The 19,327-nt window shown below is 42.0% G+C and overlaps 1 protein-coding gene across 4 annotated transcripts in view; it reads left to right on the plus strand.

Annotated features, from left to right (window-relative positions):
• Positions 1-19,327, plus strand: part of LOC118224396 (neuronal PAS domain-containing protein 2-like) — a 43,347-nt gene that overhangs the window by 11,408 nt on the left and 12,612 nt on the right. Inside the window, exons 1-11 of one of the 4 annotated variants that reach the window (XM_035411899.1) lie at positions 7,137-7,311; positions 7,403-7,501; positions 12,960-13,149; positions 13,690-13,746; positions 14,161-14,315; positions 14,717-14,808; positions 15,299-15,388; positions 15,537-15,657; positions 16,374-16,487; positions 16,919-17,037; positions 17,523-17,605. In XM_035411899.1, the coding sequence (XP_035267790.1) occupies positions 13,076-13,149; positions 13,690-13,746; positions 14,161-14,315; positions 14,717-14,808; positions 15,299-15,388; positions 15,537-15,657; positions 16,374-16,487; positions 16,919-17,037; positions 17,523-17,605 (905 nt within the window). In that variant the 5' untranslated portion in view covers positions 7,137-7,311; positions 7,403-7,501; positions 12,960-13,075. Of the gene's footprint in view, positions 1-7,133; positions 7,502-12,959; positions 13,150-13,689; positions 13,747-14,160; positions 14,316-14,716; positions 14,809-15,298; positions 15,389-15,536; positions 15,658-16,373; positions 16,488-16,918; positions 17,038-17,522; positions 17,606-19,327 lie in introns of those variants that run through there. The other 3 variants (XM_035411901.1, XR_004764632.1, XM_035411900.1) reach the window with 3 other exon arrangements.

The following is a 19,327-nucleotide window of genomic DNA, read 5'->3' on the forward strand; positions in this document are numbered from 1 at the left end:
TTTTCAGGTTCTTGCAGGAGACATTTTTCATTTTAAATCCTCCTGCCTTGATATGTGTTGCATTAGCCAGGGAATTAGGGGCTGTCACTTTTAAAGACAACTTTATATTACAGAACAGATTCTTCCTTCATTAATGTACAACAGGGACAGTGTACTTTAGACAGCATGGATTTAAACCAGCTGCTTTCTTGGCAGAGGTGAGATGGCTTGCTATTTAAGTGATTGCAGAAGTCTTTCCTTCCTTAGCTAAAATTGAAGAGACGTGTTCTTCAGAAAGGTAGGCCTTCTGAAGTTCCCATTTCCCCCCAGACTTGGCCTTTGAATTCCTTTGAACAGACCAGTTTTACTGCTGGTCTCATATGGCCTCAGTAGCCCCCTGAGAGGAGTGGATGTTACGCTGGGATAATATTTCTCAAATTGAGACATTTTTAGCCATTTTGACTATTACCAAAGAGTAAGCAAGACCAGTTTTATTTGTTGTCAAATAATTGCTGTACATCACACTTGCTTTGAGGTGGCTGGATTGAAAAGCACTACTCACATTTATTACCTGTTGTCATGGGCATCCGTTGTTAACTACAATTTACAAGCGTTATTTCTGAATGGCAGCTGAATCGCTTCCAGGCCTAGATTACACAATGGTTGTATTAGTTGGCAAGACCAATGGATGGAGATATTGACTTGATCAGTAGCCCATAGAGTGCCACATCACAGAAGCACTGTGGGATACACATCTCGCATGCACAAAAATGTTTGTTAGTCACTGCTGATTTCGGTGGCTTAGGCTATATGTTATATGAAACACTATATGGCAGTGATTAAGGGCACCCATTATACTACACAGTGTGGCAGTGTAGTATCATGGGTCAGAAACTGGGTTCATAACCTAAAGGTTGCCAGTTCAATTCCCAGGTAGGACTCTGCTTTTGTACCCTTGAGCCAGGTACTTAAGTTGCTTCAGCATATCTCCAGCTGTAAATGGTTAATAGAGTTTGCTAAATATCAGTAGTAATAATAATAAAATGACAGAACATGACAGCTGGAATCAAGTGGAGCACTGTTGCTAGTTAACCTTTCCGTTCAGTTGTAAATATATCATGTCTAAAACGGTTTAGTCACCCTGGGTAGAGGCAGCTGCTAGTGGCCAGAAGAGTCTGCTGTCATCTTTTACTGAATTAGTGTTACGATGATCATGAATATGAAACACACATGCATATGCCAGTGTTGCCATGGCGATGCAAGATCAGCTGTAGAAAGGTGTGATGTGGGGCAGGAAATGAAATGCAGGCCCCGAATGATAGCACCCTGTGTCTTCACCAGTTCCCAGTGTGCTGTTCACAAAGGCTACAGCAGTTCACAAAGGCTACTGCTGCTGACAAAGGTGACTGCTGCTCACAAGAGGTACTGCTGCTCACAAAGGCTACTGCTGCTCACTAGAGGTACTGCTGCTCACAAAGGCTACTGCTGCTCACTAGAGGTACTGCTGCTCACAAAGCTACTGCTGTTCTCTAAGGCTACTGTTGCTCTCAAAGCCTATTGCTGCTCACGAAGGCTACTGCTCTCACAGGCTGTGCACACAGGCTGCTACTCACAGGCCCCAGTGACACAGTGCCGGTGTCACATTGGGTCGGCTGGAGCAGAGAAAGCTGAAACAGTCACACCACAGGCTAGAATATATCTACCCTGAGCTGGCTGGTGTTTCAGTCAGCGCAAGCGGTGTGTCAGGGCCACCCTGTTTTAATACATTCAGAGCTCATTTATGTATACGGATGTCACGCCGTTATCCAGTTGCCTGACCTACATAAGGGAGATAATAATCTGCGCGTGGGCGGATGCTGAATAATGCAAATAAATGTGGGAGTTCTTCTCGAATCGTTTGCGATGCTCCTCACCAGTCTGATCAGAGCTATCCCAGCATACAACGCAGGGGGAAAATTGTACAAGAACTGATAACTGATTTTTAAAAAAAATGTTTTACTTAGAAAGTGTGCGTGGAAGTGTGGAGAGAAAATGAACAGAGCAGGTGGCTATCGATGCTGACCGCTTGAATATGCTCTGTGTTTCCTTTGATCAGTATCTCATGGGCTGTGGGATGTAGGCTAGGATAATGCCAGGTGATGCTGTGCAGTGCTGTTGACTGCGTCAACATCCACAGCCAGATTGGAAAATGGTTCCATTAGCCTCTTCTTTTGTTTGTCGAGTTTAGCCCTGACACGCAGGTCTAATTAAGCTGTCATTTGAAATTATGTCAAATGTATAAAAATCATGCAGCCCTGTGCTTAGTTAAAAGCAGGTCACTTTAATTATAGTTACCCAGATTATTTAATTAGACTGTACTTTTACTTTGATAATGCACATGAGAACTTGAGGGATCTTTCATTTTATTTTAATAGCTGCTGCCATGCACATAGTTTGGTCTGTTTACAAAAAACACAACAACAAAGTCTGGGCACCACAATTACAACGCCCTTAATTAAAAAGTTTATGACTCACCACAACAACGTGAGATCCATTTAGATTTATAAATAAGCTCACAGCTCACTCAAGTTAATTTTAGAGGAAAATAAATAAAGTAGCTGGACCATCCACAGAAATGTTTTATTCTTTTCAATGCCACCACCATAGCTTTTTGAGCATGTTTTAAATTTGTGACAAAGTATAAATATAAATAATATAAGAAATGTCAGTAATGAAATTGCTTATTTGAAATGAAATTTCAGTAAATGCATGTATACAAATTATGTATTCTAAAATGTATTCCGTTGGGACATTGTTTTGAAAGAACAGAAAAAAACAATATTAACGCACAATTGTTTTCATATTCCGTGTGTGGACACGCACACTGTGTAGATTGCCCCGCCCTGAGTGCAACATTTGCTAGAGCAAGTGTGATCTTTCATACAAGAAGTGCTTGCTAGAGCAAGTGTGACCTTTCATACACCTTTGCTAGCTAATTTATCCTGAAATTAGCTAGCTCACCCATGTGCACATGACTTGTCAGGAACTATTCGCTAGAGTTAGTTGTGGAGATTCCTTAGGCCAACCGCCTTCACATATGTGGCAGCGCTTCTGAACTTGCCCTAGCAGACGGCAGAACGGCTTTTTGTGCTTTTTGTGTGAATGACCCATAAGTCTGTCAGAGTTCATTTCAAGCTCTGTCATTTTTTTATCTGCTTTGTCATTGAGGTAATTGTTAAAGTGGCTACTGAAAGGGCCTAAATTGTAGCTTTTTTCAGCTGGCCAGGAGTTAGTTCAAAGCCCGTAGCACACAGAACAGTTAAGTCATGGAGTTTTGTAGAATTTAACTGGGCTTGAGCTATGGGAGTGACAAGAGTGGTAACTTTTATTTTGATTTTTCTTTTTTGTGAAGGAAGAGAGGTGCCGGCAACAATCGCTGTGGTCCTTGTGATTGATTTCTAATGGTTTAAATATGAGATCATTCACTACAGCCTGCACTGTACTCCACAACCCTGCCAGTAACATTTGAGAAAACAGCCCTGTAGGAAACACACACACCCACGCACACAAGTGCACACATACACACGCACGTAACCACACATGCACATGCACACTGACATATACTCACCATTACATTCTTGCACAAATGTTCATAGACACACACATGTTCATTCATATACGTACACAAACACATGCATACAAGCAGATATGCATGTGTACGCACTGTAAATCTTTGCTACATTAAGTTATTTGTTGATGTTGTTGCCATAGAAACACAATCACAGCAACAGTTTTTTTTTCTGATCAGTCATATTTCAGCTACATGTGCTGATTCTGAGTTAGTGCTAACAGGCCTTATTACAGTACCTCATGAGCAGTATAACAAACACATCAATAACAAAGTGAATAATTTATGCAGTTGAAATAGGAAAGCTAGTCCACCGGCAAGTATAGTGTGTAAACTTATTACATTAGTTTATAGCTGTGTATATAGTGGTGTGCACTCTTGTTCAAATTGCATGTTTTGTTGAATCTTCAAGTGAAAAGCAGTCAACACAATCTCTTCAGGGTACAAAATTACACATGACATATTTCTGCTCATTTTAATGCACAATTCAAATATAATTGTGGCATATTCTATAGTATATTATTGCCTCAACAGAATTTAGTTATTATTATTATTAAATTAGCAATATAATTATGTAATTATGTTGCCAATTACTGTTGTTGTTATTTGTCACATCACATTTACTTTCGCAACACTGTAACGTCATCCCAAAAAAGAACCGTGAAATTGAAGTTGACAGTCCTTCACAAATGTTGACTTTGGCGGGAAAGAGAAACCGTCGTATATTTGGAGGGAAAGAGAAAACGTCATATATCTTCACTGGCGAGGAAGACAGGAATCTTCACATGTCTTGACTGGAACTGCGACTGGATTTGAAGCAGTTTTTTTTTCCACATGGAAAGAGGACTGCAAGGTGGATCACTTCTGCTTCGGCCCACTACCAGGCCTAATGTTCTTCAGATTGTCCTGCTTTTTCCGCAAATACAAGCGGCAGCCTATGCAGGACTTCTTTGCCCTGACAATGAAATCTTAAAACATTTTATTCCTTTCCTTTGAGAAGCCTACAGGAAATAGAGACTGTAAAAACAGTTTGCTCAAGATGGTGACTTAAGTATTTGCAGCCTTTCATTCTTCAAAGCATTCTGTTTGGGATAGCATAATTTAGCAAATCCCATTTTTCTTTTCTCCAAATACTTCCACATCACATCCCCCACCCCCAACCCCTGCACTGACTGCTACCGTGCTACCACAGGGACTGCCTTCTCATGCTTTCATTAGATTATCAGCAGACCATACACATCAACCAGACCCCCTCTGTTCTGCAACTTTGGAACATCTGGCTCCTCCCCCTCTAAGAGTCTGGAGTTCCTGGTCATGTCGACTGTCCAGGACAGTTACAACAGCAGACATACGCTAACTTCCGATGCAGACTCAAGACCCATCTTCTTGGAATGCACCAAATTAGGTGCAACTTTTTCTCTTTTTTCATTTCAGAACCTGTGATTCTTTGCTGTTGTTAATTTAATGTAGTTTAATGGCTGAAACTTTTTGCACATGCTATCTCTATTGGGAATATATTTTTTCCCCTGTGGGGAATTATTTCACTTCAATCCGAGAGCTCTGCGCTGCATTGCAAGTCACTCAGGAGAAGCATCTGCTAAATGGGAGAGATATGGTGCAATGTCATGTAAGGGATGTATATGAAGGGATGTGGTGTCTGTGATGTCATACAAGGGGTGTGTATGGAGGATATGGGATATGTGATGTCATTTAAGTAGGGCCACCAGCTTGTCTCCCCTAGTTTCTTTTGAGAGAGAGAGAGAGAGAGAGAGAGAGAGAGAGAGAGAGAATCTTGCTTATTTCCACCAATATTTAAGGAGACAAAACGTTTGGAATAATACTTGGAGAATTATAAATGCCTTAAATGGTAAATTGTTTAGAAACTGCTTCCTATTCAATGTCCAGACAATGTGGGAAAGGGAATTTTGGGATCTGACTGTTGGTTGGAAGCAGTGTTTTCATGCCCTGGCATCAAAGGGGATTGGATATTTTCCCAGGGAAATATTTATGGGTATTCAGGTGGTTACATTTCAAGAAGAAAAAAAAATCACTTTGTTGAGATTCAGTACATCTTCATTAAAATGATTTTTTGCTCCAGAGTTACTCTATTGTTGCCAGACAAGAGTATCTGCTACTTTAGAAGAGTATCGGTGTTACCGGAGAAGTATATCTGTGTTACCGGACACGAGTATCAATAACTGGAGCACAGTATTTATGTTACCGGAGAAGGGCATCAGACGGATGTCTGTTACGGGAGTAGAGCAGCTGTGTCACTCGAGAACAATATTTGTGCTTTTGGAGTAGAGCGTGTGTTTCACTGCAGAAGATTAACGATGTTGCCAAAGTTGATCTATCTCTTTGTAGATGTTTTTGTGCACATAGCATATACTTAGCCATGCCCGGCTATAAAAATAAATAATAAATAATCTGAATTCTTCATGTTAATCTGTACAAATATCTCTGCATTGTATAATTTTATTGTATCAGTTTAACTGTGAACCTTTCTTTAAAATAGTTCAATGGTACTGAGTACTTATATACACTATAAACTATATGAACTATATGAACTTAACAAAAGTGTGTTGTTTAAATAGCTAAAGTACGATGGACGCATGGCGAAATCACGAATTACTTCATTTTTTAAAGTGTGTCTTTCTGCGTGGTGTGCAATGACCCAACATATAATTGAGCTTCACGTGTTTGATACGACGAAAATGTCTTATACTGGTACCTTCACGAGCTCGGGATAGGGAAAGCAAATTATTGAAAAAAGTTGTCATGCGCTCTGCTCAAATAGTCCCCTAGTATAGTATTTATAGTACATTTGAAATGTATTACCATTTCATAAATGTATTTTAAATATCAGTGCAGGCTGCAGGCATAGTATGGATTATTTCTGGGAACGTGCACATATTTCAGTGATTGCTACTGCTCTTTCATGTTTCCTATGTGTGCCCACGCGTCTTTTCTTTAAGACATATTTTCATTCCACTGAAAAGTTGTGATTAGTCAGAAACTAAATCAAGGTCACCTATAGATACACAACACCTGAAAAACAGGAATACAAATACTATTACTAATGCCAATGTAAACGGAATGAAAGCTGGTATAATCTATTGAAAAATTTGCCTCGCCCAGCGTACCTCCGGAAAAGACTAGTATTGTCGTAGGATTTCTGCATGAACACAAATCTTCCTACCGTAGGAAGATTTGTGTTCATGCAGAAAGTGCTATAGAGGCTATAAATACTTCGCAGCATCAGCCTTGACAAGGGAACTGTCAAAACAAGAGTTTCGTTTAGGATTGTCTGGATCTCCAGATATATGCCCTTGCAACATTGCTTAGATACGTGTAAGTCCTCGAAGGTGAAATGTGGAGCGAAAATACATCCTTTTCTATAATAAAAGGGAAACAGAAACATAGTGATTCATAAAACTGTGACTCATAACTTGAGTATTTTTCTCTTCCGTCCCTTCCTGCGTCTACAACTCCGAAGTTCGAAGTGTAGCTCCAGTTGGTTGCTAATGATCATGTCGTTAAGCAATGAGCTGAGTGACCTACTTTTCTCCAGTTCGCAGTAGCGAGCTCCAGCCAGCCCTGTTTACCAGGATCAGCCTACGGAGGATGTTCGCGCTGAGCCGGAGAGAAGATTTCGCACATCTGAACGTTCCTACTGAGTAAAACAGTAAAAGACGCAGCGTTTATGTGCCGAGAAACTAGACCAGGTTTCTGCTTTTGTTTTATTACAACCGTACATGCTCGCATATTTCCAAATCACTTAACATATTCACTGAAATTGTCCGAATGTCATGTTAGGAAGTCGAGCTTACACTTGGGGCTAATGTGGGCAGCGTTGGAAAAGGAACATCGATCTGAAGTATGGGACTCGGAGCAAACCAAAGAAATTAAATCAAGGTATGTCATGTTTGGCATGCACATGGATATTTGCACAGATAATATTTTTTTCCAACCATCCCGTGGTAGTGTATTTTTTTATAGGAAGCGGGTTATTGACTACCTATCGGTTGTGTACAGTATGTGGTAGTTCGCTTGCTGCATTATAGGCGAGTTCCTACAGTTTTAGTCCGGTTTTCAAAATGAGCTTCTAACAGCGAAGGTTATAAGCGAATGGCCAATTGAAGGTTCTTGGACTAAAGTAGTGTGTAAATGTCGCTTGACAACATAGGACCAAGAGCATTCCTCCATAGCCACTCTTTAGCCAGCTAACTTAACTGAAGTGTGTATTGTGTAAATCCATTTCCCCCCTCTGGTGGGAAATCGATTTTTCTTCAGCTACAATATAAAGCTGTTTTATTGAGCGTAAATTGAAATCTTAAATTTGATATTTAAATGAACCTGGTCAGAAATATTTCCTGTCTGTGTCGTCATGTTTCTGGTATGGGAGGAAAAAGCGCTGCGTTCCATGAATAATATTGCGAGCGCAGCGGAGTAGCGCTAGCAACCGTGGCTTGTTAAGATACAATTAGATTTGATTGCGTTTCGCACCAAAATAAAATATGCGCTTTCTTAGTGCAGGCTCTGCAGGAAGTGTGCCTGCAGATGGCAACGTATTGTTCCGTTGGTTTGTTCCAGAATTAATAAAACTCGTGCGAAATGATAGTAATAATGATGATGATGATGACGAGTTTGACGACGATGATAATAGATTCATAACTAATTATAATGTATGTTATTTTTGTCAGCATACCTTACTTGTTGTAAGGTAAAAAAGAAGAGATTTGTATTGCGGGAAACTCGTGAAATATTCTTAAGGAACATTCGATACATTCTCTCTTAAATTGGGTATGGGGTAGCATCACCTTTCCGCACCCAAGTTTTGAATCAGTTTTCCGTAGTTCCTTAGTGGGATTTAAAAAAAGAAAGGAAACTATTAGACATTTGCAGATATTTACAAATAGGCTTTGGTGAACAATTGAATGCAGAAATTGTGGATGGATTGTAGAGAAGTACTGCGATCAATTACAACTATTTTCAGCTTCTTCAGCTCCACATTCACATCATCTGCTGTGCTACCCTTGGCCATTGAATAGCTTCAGTGAAGCACACTGATTTATGAATGTACATGCACCTATTTACACACGCATGCACGCACACACACATGCACACTCACACAAACACACACTCATAAGTATATCTGTCCATTTATCTGTCTGTGTATCGTATCTGTTATAAAATTATATATTAGCTTTTATTATTTATTTGTTTTGAAACAGTCCTTGTTTTGTGATTAAATGCAAAACAGGAAAGCAAGTCATGCATGATTCTGTTGGTTGTTTGGATGACAGGGATGATTCTGAAGGCAGGCTCAACCACACAGCAGAAAAACAGATTAAATTCAGTTCTCTTTTATGGTAAAGATTAAAGACCGTGGGGACTGACAATTTTCATGCAATAATTTCATCATGCAGGGGGCGTCGAGAATAAGGCAGGCAGGCCCTTGCCGTGATAGTCTATAAATGTGTTTACGCTGCATCAAAATTATCTTTTGTTCTCTCTTGTCGTTGTGCTATATAATTTTATGAAAACAGTAGGTTAAAGATAGTGTTTTTCACTCTACCTGACGAACTGGCTATGAGGGGGATTGTTTGCTGTAGATTTAGCTGCCGAAGGCTTTCCTTTGAAAGCATGAATAGAAATTTCTGGACAAACAAGCAGTGCTGACAGTTCACTGAGGGTGTAGAATGGAGTAGGGAAAAGGTGAAAGAAAAGCATCAGGAACTGCTGAAACGATATGAACAGCCATGGATGCTTGGAAGCTGTTTGGGTCAGAAAGCCTGCGTGCTTTTAGAAACAGAGTAGCCTTTCTGTGGTCATATCTCAGCTTAGAATAATAGGCCGCTGGGTTGTTTAAGCACTTTTCACAGACTACTGTTTTGACCAGCTATTAGCTTTTGGAACGTCCTCCTCTTTAACATCTTTTCTCACATTGCATCAAAAACAAAGGCTGAGACGTCTGCAAGTTGTCCTTGTGGGGTGCTGCGTTTCAGGGGTGCGACCGTACAGGGCGAGTCCATTGTTCTGTGTGACATGACACTTGGAGCGGTTGTAATCCTGTAAAATCACATCCTTGATTAGCTGAATAAGCGGTATCACTTTAAGTTCCACAATAGGTTGAGGTTTACGGTTGCCAAAGCCTCCTTGCTTTCCTAACCTGATCCTGATCTTGATAGCCCCAGAGCTTGTATGAGCTATAAAGTGTCTTAGCAATTAGGTCACCGTTGAGCCATTTTGCTTTTGTCGAATTGTTAGACAAAATACAAAGTGATAAAGAAAAACCCACACCTTGTTTTGGTGACGTGCAGACCAAAGGACATGCAAATTAAACTTAAATGAAAGGCTGTGGACTTTACTCCAGTGCCGTTTTTAATCACCAATGTTAAATCACCAGCTGCCTTTATCAAATCCTAATGTGAGCAGCTTGCTGTTGATACGTTGGTGGAAAAAGCTGTATTGGAGTAAACAGAGTGGGCATCCTTTCTTTTTAACGTTACAAACTTAAATAGAAAGGATGCCCACTCTGTTTACTCCAATACAGCTTTTCCCACCAACGTATCAACAGCAAGCTGCTCGCATTAGGATGCCTTAAGCATGCCAGTGCTTAAGGCAGATCTAAACTGCACGTAATATAGAATAGTTTTCATTTTTTTAATATTACACAGATTTAGCAAGCATCCTCAGTTTATACGTATTTGAAATATACTTGATCGAATGATCAGATAGCTGCTTAATGTGGTGTCTGACACTGAAATTTTGTGAATCAGAGCAGTGAGTGTGAGGAGTTAGATGTAAGTTAATGTCAATTAAATTTAAGATAAAGGCAGAGTTTGGGACATTTGTCTGTGTACCCAAAGGATTTTGGTGAATGTCATGATTCTACAGTGCCTGCGTTCCCCCTTGCAACTGTTTCCAAAAAACAGATGTTCGACAAACCAACCACCATCAGAGCTGCTAGATGTTTTTGGCTGCCATGCCGGTTTCAGCCTGAGTAATATGCATCAGGCAGGATATGAATCACGAGCAAGCCTGCCTTTTGAGTCCAAGCCAAGGCCTGATGCCCAGTTCCCATGACAGGAGCTGAGTTTGCACTTCTCAGGTTGCTCAAAGTTTCTGTTTAATCTCCGCCTATCGTCTAGTCTACTGCACAGGTTAACTATCCATTCTTCCTGGGGTTTCATTAGCATAAGTTCCCACATACTGCCCACCACCCAGGCCTGGCCTTGGAGGGTAGCAGTGCCTGCAAGGTTTTGTAACTCAGGTTTTCTCCAAATGGGCTGCTGAAAGCTCACAAATGTTTTCATAGCTAGTTCTGAGAGTATTAGTTGCTGAAAGAAAACAGTTGAACATGTGACTAGTAGTATATTGAATGGGCTGTTGGAGCACGAATAGGGTTTTTTTGAAGAACTATTGCTGTACTGAACCATTACTGTACTAGCAGTAATAGTACCCCTTCCACAAGATGGGAGAAATGGGAGTCTGCTGTGAATCTGTTTCTTTACATAGCAAGATGGTTGCCCGTTGGCCCTCCCCCATCAGCATGAGCCTGTGTAATGTTACAAACGCTGTCAGCATTCCACACACACACACACACACACTCACACACACACACACACACGCCCACACACACACACAGATGAGAGGAGATGTGCTGTCTCAGAAGAGACATGCTAAAGGTTCCCACAGCGGAAAAAGCGCACTGTCCTAATGCTGTTAATTATTAGAGCTATCAGTCCTGTCTCAGCCCAGTCTATTGTCTTCTGAGCATTTCGACTCTGTCTTTGACAGAAGCACAGCTCAGACACTTGACCAAGCCTATATGAGATGTTGGATTTACTCATGATGGTTGCCTCTGCACATGTATAACCTTGGATGTCCCTGCTATAGGCAGTGAGATACATTGCTTAGCAGTGTCTCTCTAGTTTGATTGGCAAGTCTAGAAATAAGAGGTTATAAAAAAAACTGTAATCAGTTTGCTTTTCCATCATGCCTTACATAGAGACAGGTTTGAAAACAGATTATGATAGTCCATTATTCATTGGCTATTTTCAGATGAGTGTGAATCCAGGGTTAAAACCTGTATAATATATACTACTACTACTACTACTACTAACAACAACAACAGCAACAATAGGACATGTCTTTATTTATCTGTATCTTAGCTATGTCCAATGCTGACGTGCGTGTTTGTTGTATAAAATGCTGGAATGAGAGATTGAATATAAGTGTATAGAAGGGCTTCCACTGTCTTGCTTCTGTGACCCTTGGAAAAAGGCGGCAGCAACTTTGCCCTGCAATCCAAGCTTCAGAATTCACACAGCAGTGAAATGACATTTCGGTCGCTTTGGCGACCAGGCCGGTGTGGGAAGTTCATGCTGGGTGAGACCAACACTGTGTTATTTTTGCCCTTCTTAATTTGAGCCCTTCACACTCACTGCAGCAAAGCTCATTATGATAAGGATGTAAATACTGGCCTCTAATCCTGTGCACGTTACTGTATTACAGCAAGGCCTACATTCTTACACACTGGGCTCCTTGTACCTGTATTACAGCGAGTGGATTCCTCATAGCTGCCTCTTGTACAGTGGCTGGAGCACTGCTAGCTGTATCTCATACACTGACTTGACACCTTGTAGCCATCTCTTATACATTGCAGACAGGCATAGCAGATGCAGTAAGTGAAATGTGATCTGGTACTTGTACAGTATGTTCACACCCTGGGAAGGTCTGTCAGAGAGGGTGGCAGTTTCAGGCCAGTGGAAACAGGGATAGCCTCGTTTGAAAGACATGAGACATGGAAAATGGCGGCCAGGATGTTTCCACCATATGAAGTGTGTCTTTCGTTCAGGGGGGTGGGGCCGGATAGGGTGGCAGTACTGCATTGTGTATCTTTTGACAGGAAATGAAAAACTTGTATGGCAGAAATTCACACAGTCACACGTTTTATTAGCATGACAGAATAGATACACATCTAATATACCTGCTCAATAGATACCCTTCTGCAGGGACATATACTATAGCTTATTTTTTGACATGTCCATTTATGCAGCCAGGTATGTTGTCATAAAATTCAGGTTAAATATCTGCAGCTCAAGCTCCACGCACAAGTATAAAATCTGCGTCCCTCTGTTAGCTAAGTTCGCTAACAACTACACAGCTGTCTGTGTTGTATGCAAGTTAATGTGAGTATGAGAATGGGTCAGTCACGATAGCCTTCCCTTGAACTCGTGACCCTTACAGTTGGAGATTCGATCTTTTTGATTCAAAGTTTGTGTGAGCACTGGTAAAATGCGCTGGCTGACGTGGCCTGCAGTAACCGGAGCAACACGCTGTCGCGCACGCTGCTGTCGCTCCGCAGGTCTGGGTCCTCGCGTGTGCGGCCGGCCGCGGTGGAGCAGGCCGATCGCGGGTAGACGGGACGGCGCCGGGACGAGCGGTCTGAATGGGACTCGCCAGACGCCAGAGAGAGCCCGGATGGCAGCAGGAGTGAGGATGGACAGCCTCGCCGAATTCGAGAACCACTGCCCGCCTGGTCAGAGGGACTGGGAGTGAGTGCGCCTGTCAGAACGTACCGTGCTGCTCAGCTCTGATTGGTTAATTACAGGCAAATAACATCACACAAAGCTGAACAGCCATCCAGAACTGAGCTCTTTTCCCATCGAATACCTTGAATTAACATATTATTATTATTATTATTATTATAGTGCTTGTAGTGAGTAATAGTATTTCAAAACAATTGCCCTTATTCATAAAATAAAGAAAGGCTAGGTGCTGGATGCCTATATAAGTTTTGCTTATATACATGTTTTATGTATGTCTTATTGATTCTTGATATTATCAAAGGTGCAACATCAGTGAGCAAGCATCTTCAGTTATTCTAGTTTTGAAATGAACTACTCTGCAGTATCAGACTGTCATAAATACAACTCCTCTTCCACAAGGAACTGTTTGTAACCCAGCCCTGGAGTTAAATGTTTTATCATAGGTACAGTATGTTCCTACTCCATGCTGTTATTGATAAAATGATATTGCCAATGAAAATGTGTCTTTAATAAAGGAGGCTCTGCTTTCTCTCTCTTCCCTCGCAGTTCCAGCAGCTGTGTGGAAGATTTGCTGGAAGACGATGAGAAAGACCGGGCGAAACGGTAACACTCTCATCAAGATCTCCTACTCAGGGGAATCCACACTCACAAAATGCAAATACAAGTGCAAATTATATTAAAAGGGCTGGTGATCAAGCAAGCAGGCAGGCAAAAAAGAGAAGGCTGTTTTCTGAAGCTTTAAAGGAAAGGGTCCCATGATGTACACACAGTGACACCTCAGGGGTCCCCCTATAGACACAAAGAGAGCCCTACACTGGGTTGTGTGAGTCTTGAGGATGCTCAAGTTGACCAAAACATCACTGGCTTTGTACAGACTGGAGCATTTAGAGGCTAGCTGTGTTGTGGTTACAAGGAGTAATTTTTCAGTTCACTTCAAGCTTTGTTCAGCTGTTTTTTCTCCACACTAGTGCTTTTAGTGCTTTTTCACCATTTTGACTCTTCCTGTCTCCTAAAAAGGGCGTCGCGTAACAAATCGGAGAAGAAACGTCGCGACCAGTTCAATGTCCTCATCAAGGAGCTGTGCACCATGCTGCAGAGTCAGGGCTACCCCCGCAAGATGGACAAGTCCACCATCCTGCAGAGAACCATCCACTTCCTGCAGAAGCAGAGAGGTACGGACATTACGCCACAGGCATGACCTAACGCACTGCGCACACAGCGTAAGGCATCGCGCATGCACTGTAATGCTCCTCCCACTTACCCATGATGCCTAGCGTGTGTAACGCATCAAAGAGCTTGTCCGAAACATGCTGCACGCTCGACCGATTCAGCAAACCCCAAGAACAGTTTTCCCAAACGCATGACCCTGAACGTCCAACCATAAGCATTCCCTAGGGTTTACTTTCTGAGAAACGGACCCCGGCCGGGGGGCTGAGTGCAGGGATTCGTGGATAATGGCCTGGGACGTCCCACCCTCTAGCCGGGCCTGGATCCAGCTGGCAGGAATCTCCGAAACCTGCCGTGTTTTTAATCCTTTCTCCCCTTCCCTTTCCTCTCTCTGACCTGCCATCAGAGCTCTGTGCCCAGACGGAATCCTGCGAGATCCAGCAGGACTGGAAGCCCTCGTTCCTTAGCAACGAGGAGTTCACGCAGCTGATGCTAGAGGTGAGCCTGAGTACTCGGCCTCCACTGTCAGGATCAGCACAACTAAACGCTACAATTCATGAATTTACGATTCAGCTAATGATAAAGCACCAATCCTATTTCAAATAGATAAAGTCATGATGACTTGTGCTGAATGTTGCCTTAAAATGTTTATTTATATTCCCAAAACTCTTTATAGTAATACAAACAATGTGCAGAACTATACTTCTGTGGAATGGGTTGGGAAAAACCTGAAGGTTGTTAGTTCGATGTGAACTGCCATTGCAGCCTTGAGCAAGGGGGCTAACCCAAGACTGCATTCAGTAAATATTCATGTCATGTAAAGGATTACCCACTTCAGCCTGGTTTCGGGCAACAAGTAAGTATGAATTTTGAAACTCTGTGATACCAGACTTGCCGGTCTTCCCCTGGAGTATTGCCATTTCTGAGCAGATGTAAGTGGTCAGTAAATTATCACTGTTTTCCTTGACTTCAGTTTTTCTCTCCAAAGGCTTTGGATGGTTTCCTGATAGCACTTACAACGGATGGAAACATAATATATGTTTCAGATAGCGTTTCCTCCCTGACCGGCCATTTGCCAGTGAGTAGCAATTTTTTTTTGCCCGGATTTCCAGGGTAGAAACAGTAGAAGTGGGGCAATCAGTGGAGACTGTAAAATCTTTGTGATGCCCATGCTGTTGATGAGATCCCAGGATTGCTGAATTTGACGGATGTGCCTTTTGTATCAGTCAGATATGGTGGATCAAAATATCCTGAACTTTCTCCCTGACGGTGAACACGGCAGTGTCTACAAGCTGCTCTCCTCTCGCGTGAACATGACTGACCCTGCCTCCGCCCCCTTCTTGGAGAGTAAGTGTTCACCTGCCGGACACCTGGTGGCCCCGCCCCTGCATTGGAATTAGCCCCATCCCACCTCTTCCCATGGGGGAGTGATGGTCAGAGTCAGCTCAGTTAGCTTAGCTAGAGGTGTTTGCATCATGTTGGGAATTGAGGGCAATCAGTTACCTAAGTGATGTAGTTTAACATGTTAGTAAGGAGTAGTTTCCCCTGATTGTGGGTTTTCAGTTAGTGACTTGGGGGTTGTGGGTGGGCTTTGAGTAGAATCGGGGGGAAAATCGGGGGGTGGGGTGAGTGAGGTCGTTGTGGGGGTGGCATGTTTAGTGAGGAGGTTGGAGGAAATGCGGGCCAGGTGGATTTCGGTAGCGGTTGGAGCCTCGGCTCTTTCATCCAATGTCTGCTCTGCTTGGCATCTCAGAAAGATGAGTCACTTCCCTCCTTTTAAAATGGATTTTGTCCTGTCTGTCCCTGCATTTTTAATGCCAGCGTGTGGCATTGAGGTTGGCAGGAGGACAGGTCATTTGGTCTGGTCCTGCTTTTTAGATTGTACAGCACAGGAGAATTCAGAAATTGCTTTTTTGTACTCACAGACTAAAGCAGTTATATTTAAATATATATATTTGTCTGTTTTGTCCTGTAAATTAAAGCTCTTTTTAAATGTGTGTGTGTGTATGTATGTATGTATGTTTTTTTTCCCCTTTAATTGGGTTATTCTGTTTTTTTTTCAGATGACACACATGTTGAGTTCTGCTGTCATTTAGCCAGGGGGAACGTTGACCCAAAGGAACCCCCTACATATCATTATGTGAAATTTGTTGGAGACTTCAAGTTTCATAATTGTGGTGAGTGGTATTTCTTCTTATTATTATTCTGCATTAACAAGACCAGGTTAAAACCTAGTATATGGTTAGACGTAACACATGTGATCTGGCCGACCAATGGTGTAACTTCATCACTCAGTCATTCAGTCAGTCACTCACAGACGCGTTTGTAGGGCTGGCCCCGTTGTTGCGGTCCAGCCAAAAATAGGAAAATGTAAATATCACATCAGTTTTCATTCACTGCCCCTGTCATATGGACAATATTAATGATCACTATATATCACATGTATACAATTCTGCTGTTTGCCCACAGTCACGCCAGAGAATTTTTTTTTTCATTTAAAGCATTTGTCAATCAAATCCTCCTTGGCCTTGAACAAAGTGACTCAGCCTGATTTCCTGTAGCGGAAAGTGTTATCAGATGCTAACTGATGGCTGTCTCTGTTTCCCAGTACCTACTTCCTCCTGTAACGGTTTTGAGCTGGCCATACCGCACTCGCTGCAGTCGTCTCTCGAAGAGCAGGTCTGCTTGGTCGCCACCGTCCGGCTCGCCACTCCGCAGTTTCTGAAGGTAGCATTGCCATCCTGCTGCTTCCTGTGAAACCAAGGGTTTCACTCTGCTGGGGCAGTCACGTCCCATTGCATCTTGGGATATTGTAGAATTGTAGAAGACTCCTCGAATACAAATATCATGTTTCTTGAAGCTTAGATTTTGTGAGGTTTTTCATAAATCCAGCTTGGAAGGATTTTCTTATAAGGACTTTATTTTAAGAACTTACTGGAAAATGTCATTTTTTATTGTCAAGCTGGTGTACTGTAGCATTTCCTAGTGTAATACTTATGACTGCTAATGAGGTGCTACATATCTGAAGTAATGCTCTGAGAGACTGATGAGAGTGAAATGGCTTCATAATGGCTGCCATAAATTAGCTGCTTACAAGAGCTTTGTTCTCTGGTGAAACTACTTTTTTTGTATTAAAGTTTTTTTGTTGGTTAATATATAAGTTTATGGATGATTGTTTTGGCCCTGAACCTCGTCTTTGTTGTTGTTTTCAGGAGTTATGTAATGTAGAAGAGCCGTGTGAGGAGTTCACATCCAGACACAGTCTAGAATGGAAGTTCCTGTTTTTAGATCACAGGTAAGAAATCGTTCAATCATTCGCGCTTTGTCTCTCTACCATTGAGCTAAAGGACCCTTCATGTTTCCCCTGAGGAAAGGGTTTGGTTGATTTGCACACTGTCCTACAGAACATGATATGGTAGGTGTTATACTGATTGGCGATTTCACTGCTGATTCGGTAGAGAAAACGTCCATTCAACAGATATGGATCTGACGTGATTTATTATTAAGAAATTCCATAAATTTCATTAGTACATTCAATGCATTTGTAGGGTGGTTATAGTCATAGTCACTCGCCTATACACTCGTGTTGTTGCAAGATACGTTGTTGTATCTATGCAGGCTACACAAGCCAGAGGCACGTCTGCGTCTACCAAGATAGGTAGCAATCCCTGTAGACTCACACTGCTAGCGGATCATTTGCAGTCTCCTATGTGTAACTGTTAGCACAGAGGAAAGGTTAAAACATTATTTTGGAGTAAGATAACCAAGGGGGGTGCGATTAAGGGTTGAAGGGGGAAAAAAAGTTCCTATTACTAGAGGGGGACCTGACCGTAAAGTGAGGTATAGTATGGAATAAAAGTGGAGATTTCTACTGCAGAGCTTGATGTATTTTTTAAATGTATGAAAAGGACAATGTATGAGTTCTATAGACTCTTAATACAGTCTGCGATTGAATCGTCATAGGGACTGCACAAGCACTAGCCGCCCCATGGTTTTTCCATGTAACCTGATGTGTCACTGTGAGGGAACCGCATAAGTTAAAAGCTCTTAGATCACGCCAACGAGTCCCCTCTGCTGCCGCTATGGTTACTGGCGTGCCCAGCTGCTTAGCTGATCCAGAGCAGGACACTTTCTGAGCAGTGGAAAGATGGCAGCAGCTCCGTGTGCATCTTTTCTTTCATTTCTCTTTCATAACTTAGTCAAGGGACACAACACTCTGTCTCTCTTGGTCACGTGATCAAACTCTTTTAAAATCTATTTATATTTCTCCATTACAGTCACATCGAAGTAGCCGGGCTTGAGTGTGTGTGCGTGTGTGTGTGTCTGTACTTGCGTGCGTGCTTGCGTGTTTGTGTCTGCGTAATTAGTTTCAGAGGCGGTGCTTGGCCTCCTGGTTAGGCCTCAATATCTTGGCTCTGACAGACGGAGGGAATACCAGTGGGATTATTTGTTGATTCACCCTCCCGCGGCAACCAATGCCATGTCAAATGTTGATGAAATGAAATCCTTATAAAGATCCAGATCTGAATAATGAATCTTATTGGAGCCCCAGGATGTCCTAAATGTGCAAATCAGTGTTCTTATTGGACATGTGTTTGCATCTGTATTTTGGTCTGTCACTCTTAGTGCTCACTTTTTGTACCTGATATACGTTTATGTTTAACCAAAGTGGGATTTTGTCATGGTACCCAGCTCAAATACTGCAGCTACAACAACAAAAACAACAACAGCAACAACAGTCTTTTTTATGACATGGTAACCTGTCATGGCTGCGTTTTCATCTTCTATAATATTGCTGTGTTTAAATAATTGATCAAACAGTATGTGAATTAGGCAATTAATCAGTTCTTCAGTCAGGTAATTGTGTAAATCCTCAGCTCATTTATCAAGAAATGTAAAATGTCAGTTCGCCATTGAATAAGTCCTCTCAAACTGTTACTCAAACAGTAATTTAAGCAAGCAATCATTTTGTCAGTCAGCTCATCAATAAAGCAGTCATGTGCATTCGTAAAGGGAA

Source organism: Anguilla anguilla, chromosome 3 (genome assembly GCF_013347855.1).
Source record: "Anguilla anguilla isolate fAngAng1 chromosome 3, fAngAng1.pri, whole genome shotgun sequence".
Taxonomy (NCBI): domain Eukaryota; kingdom Metazoa; phylum Chordata; class Actinopteri; order Anguilliformes; family Anguillidae; genus Anguilla; species Anguilla anguilla.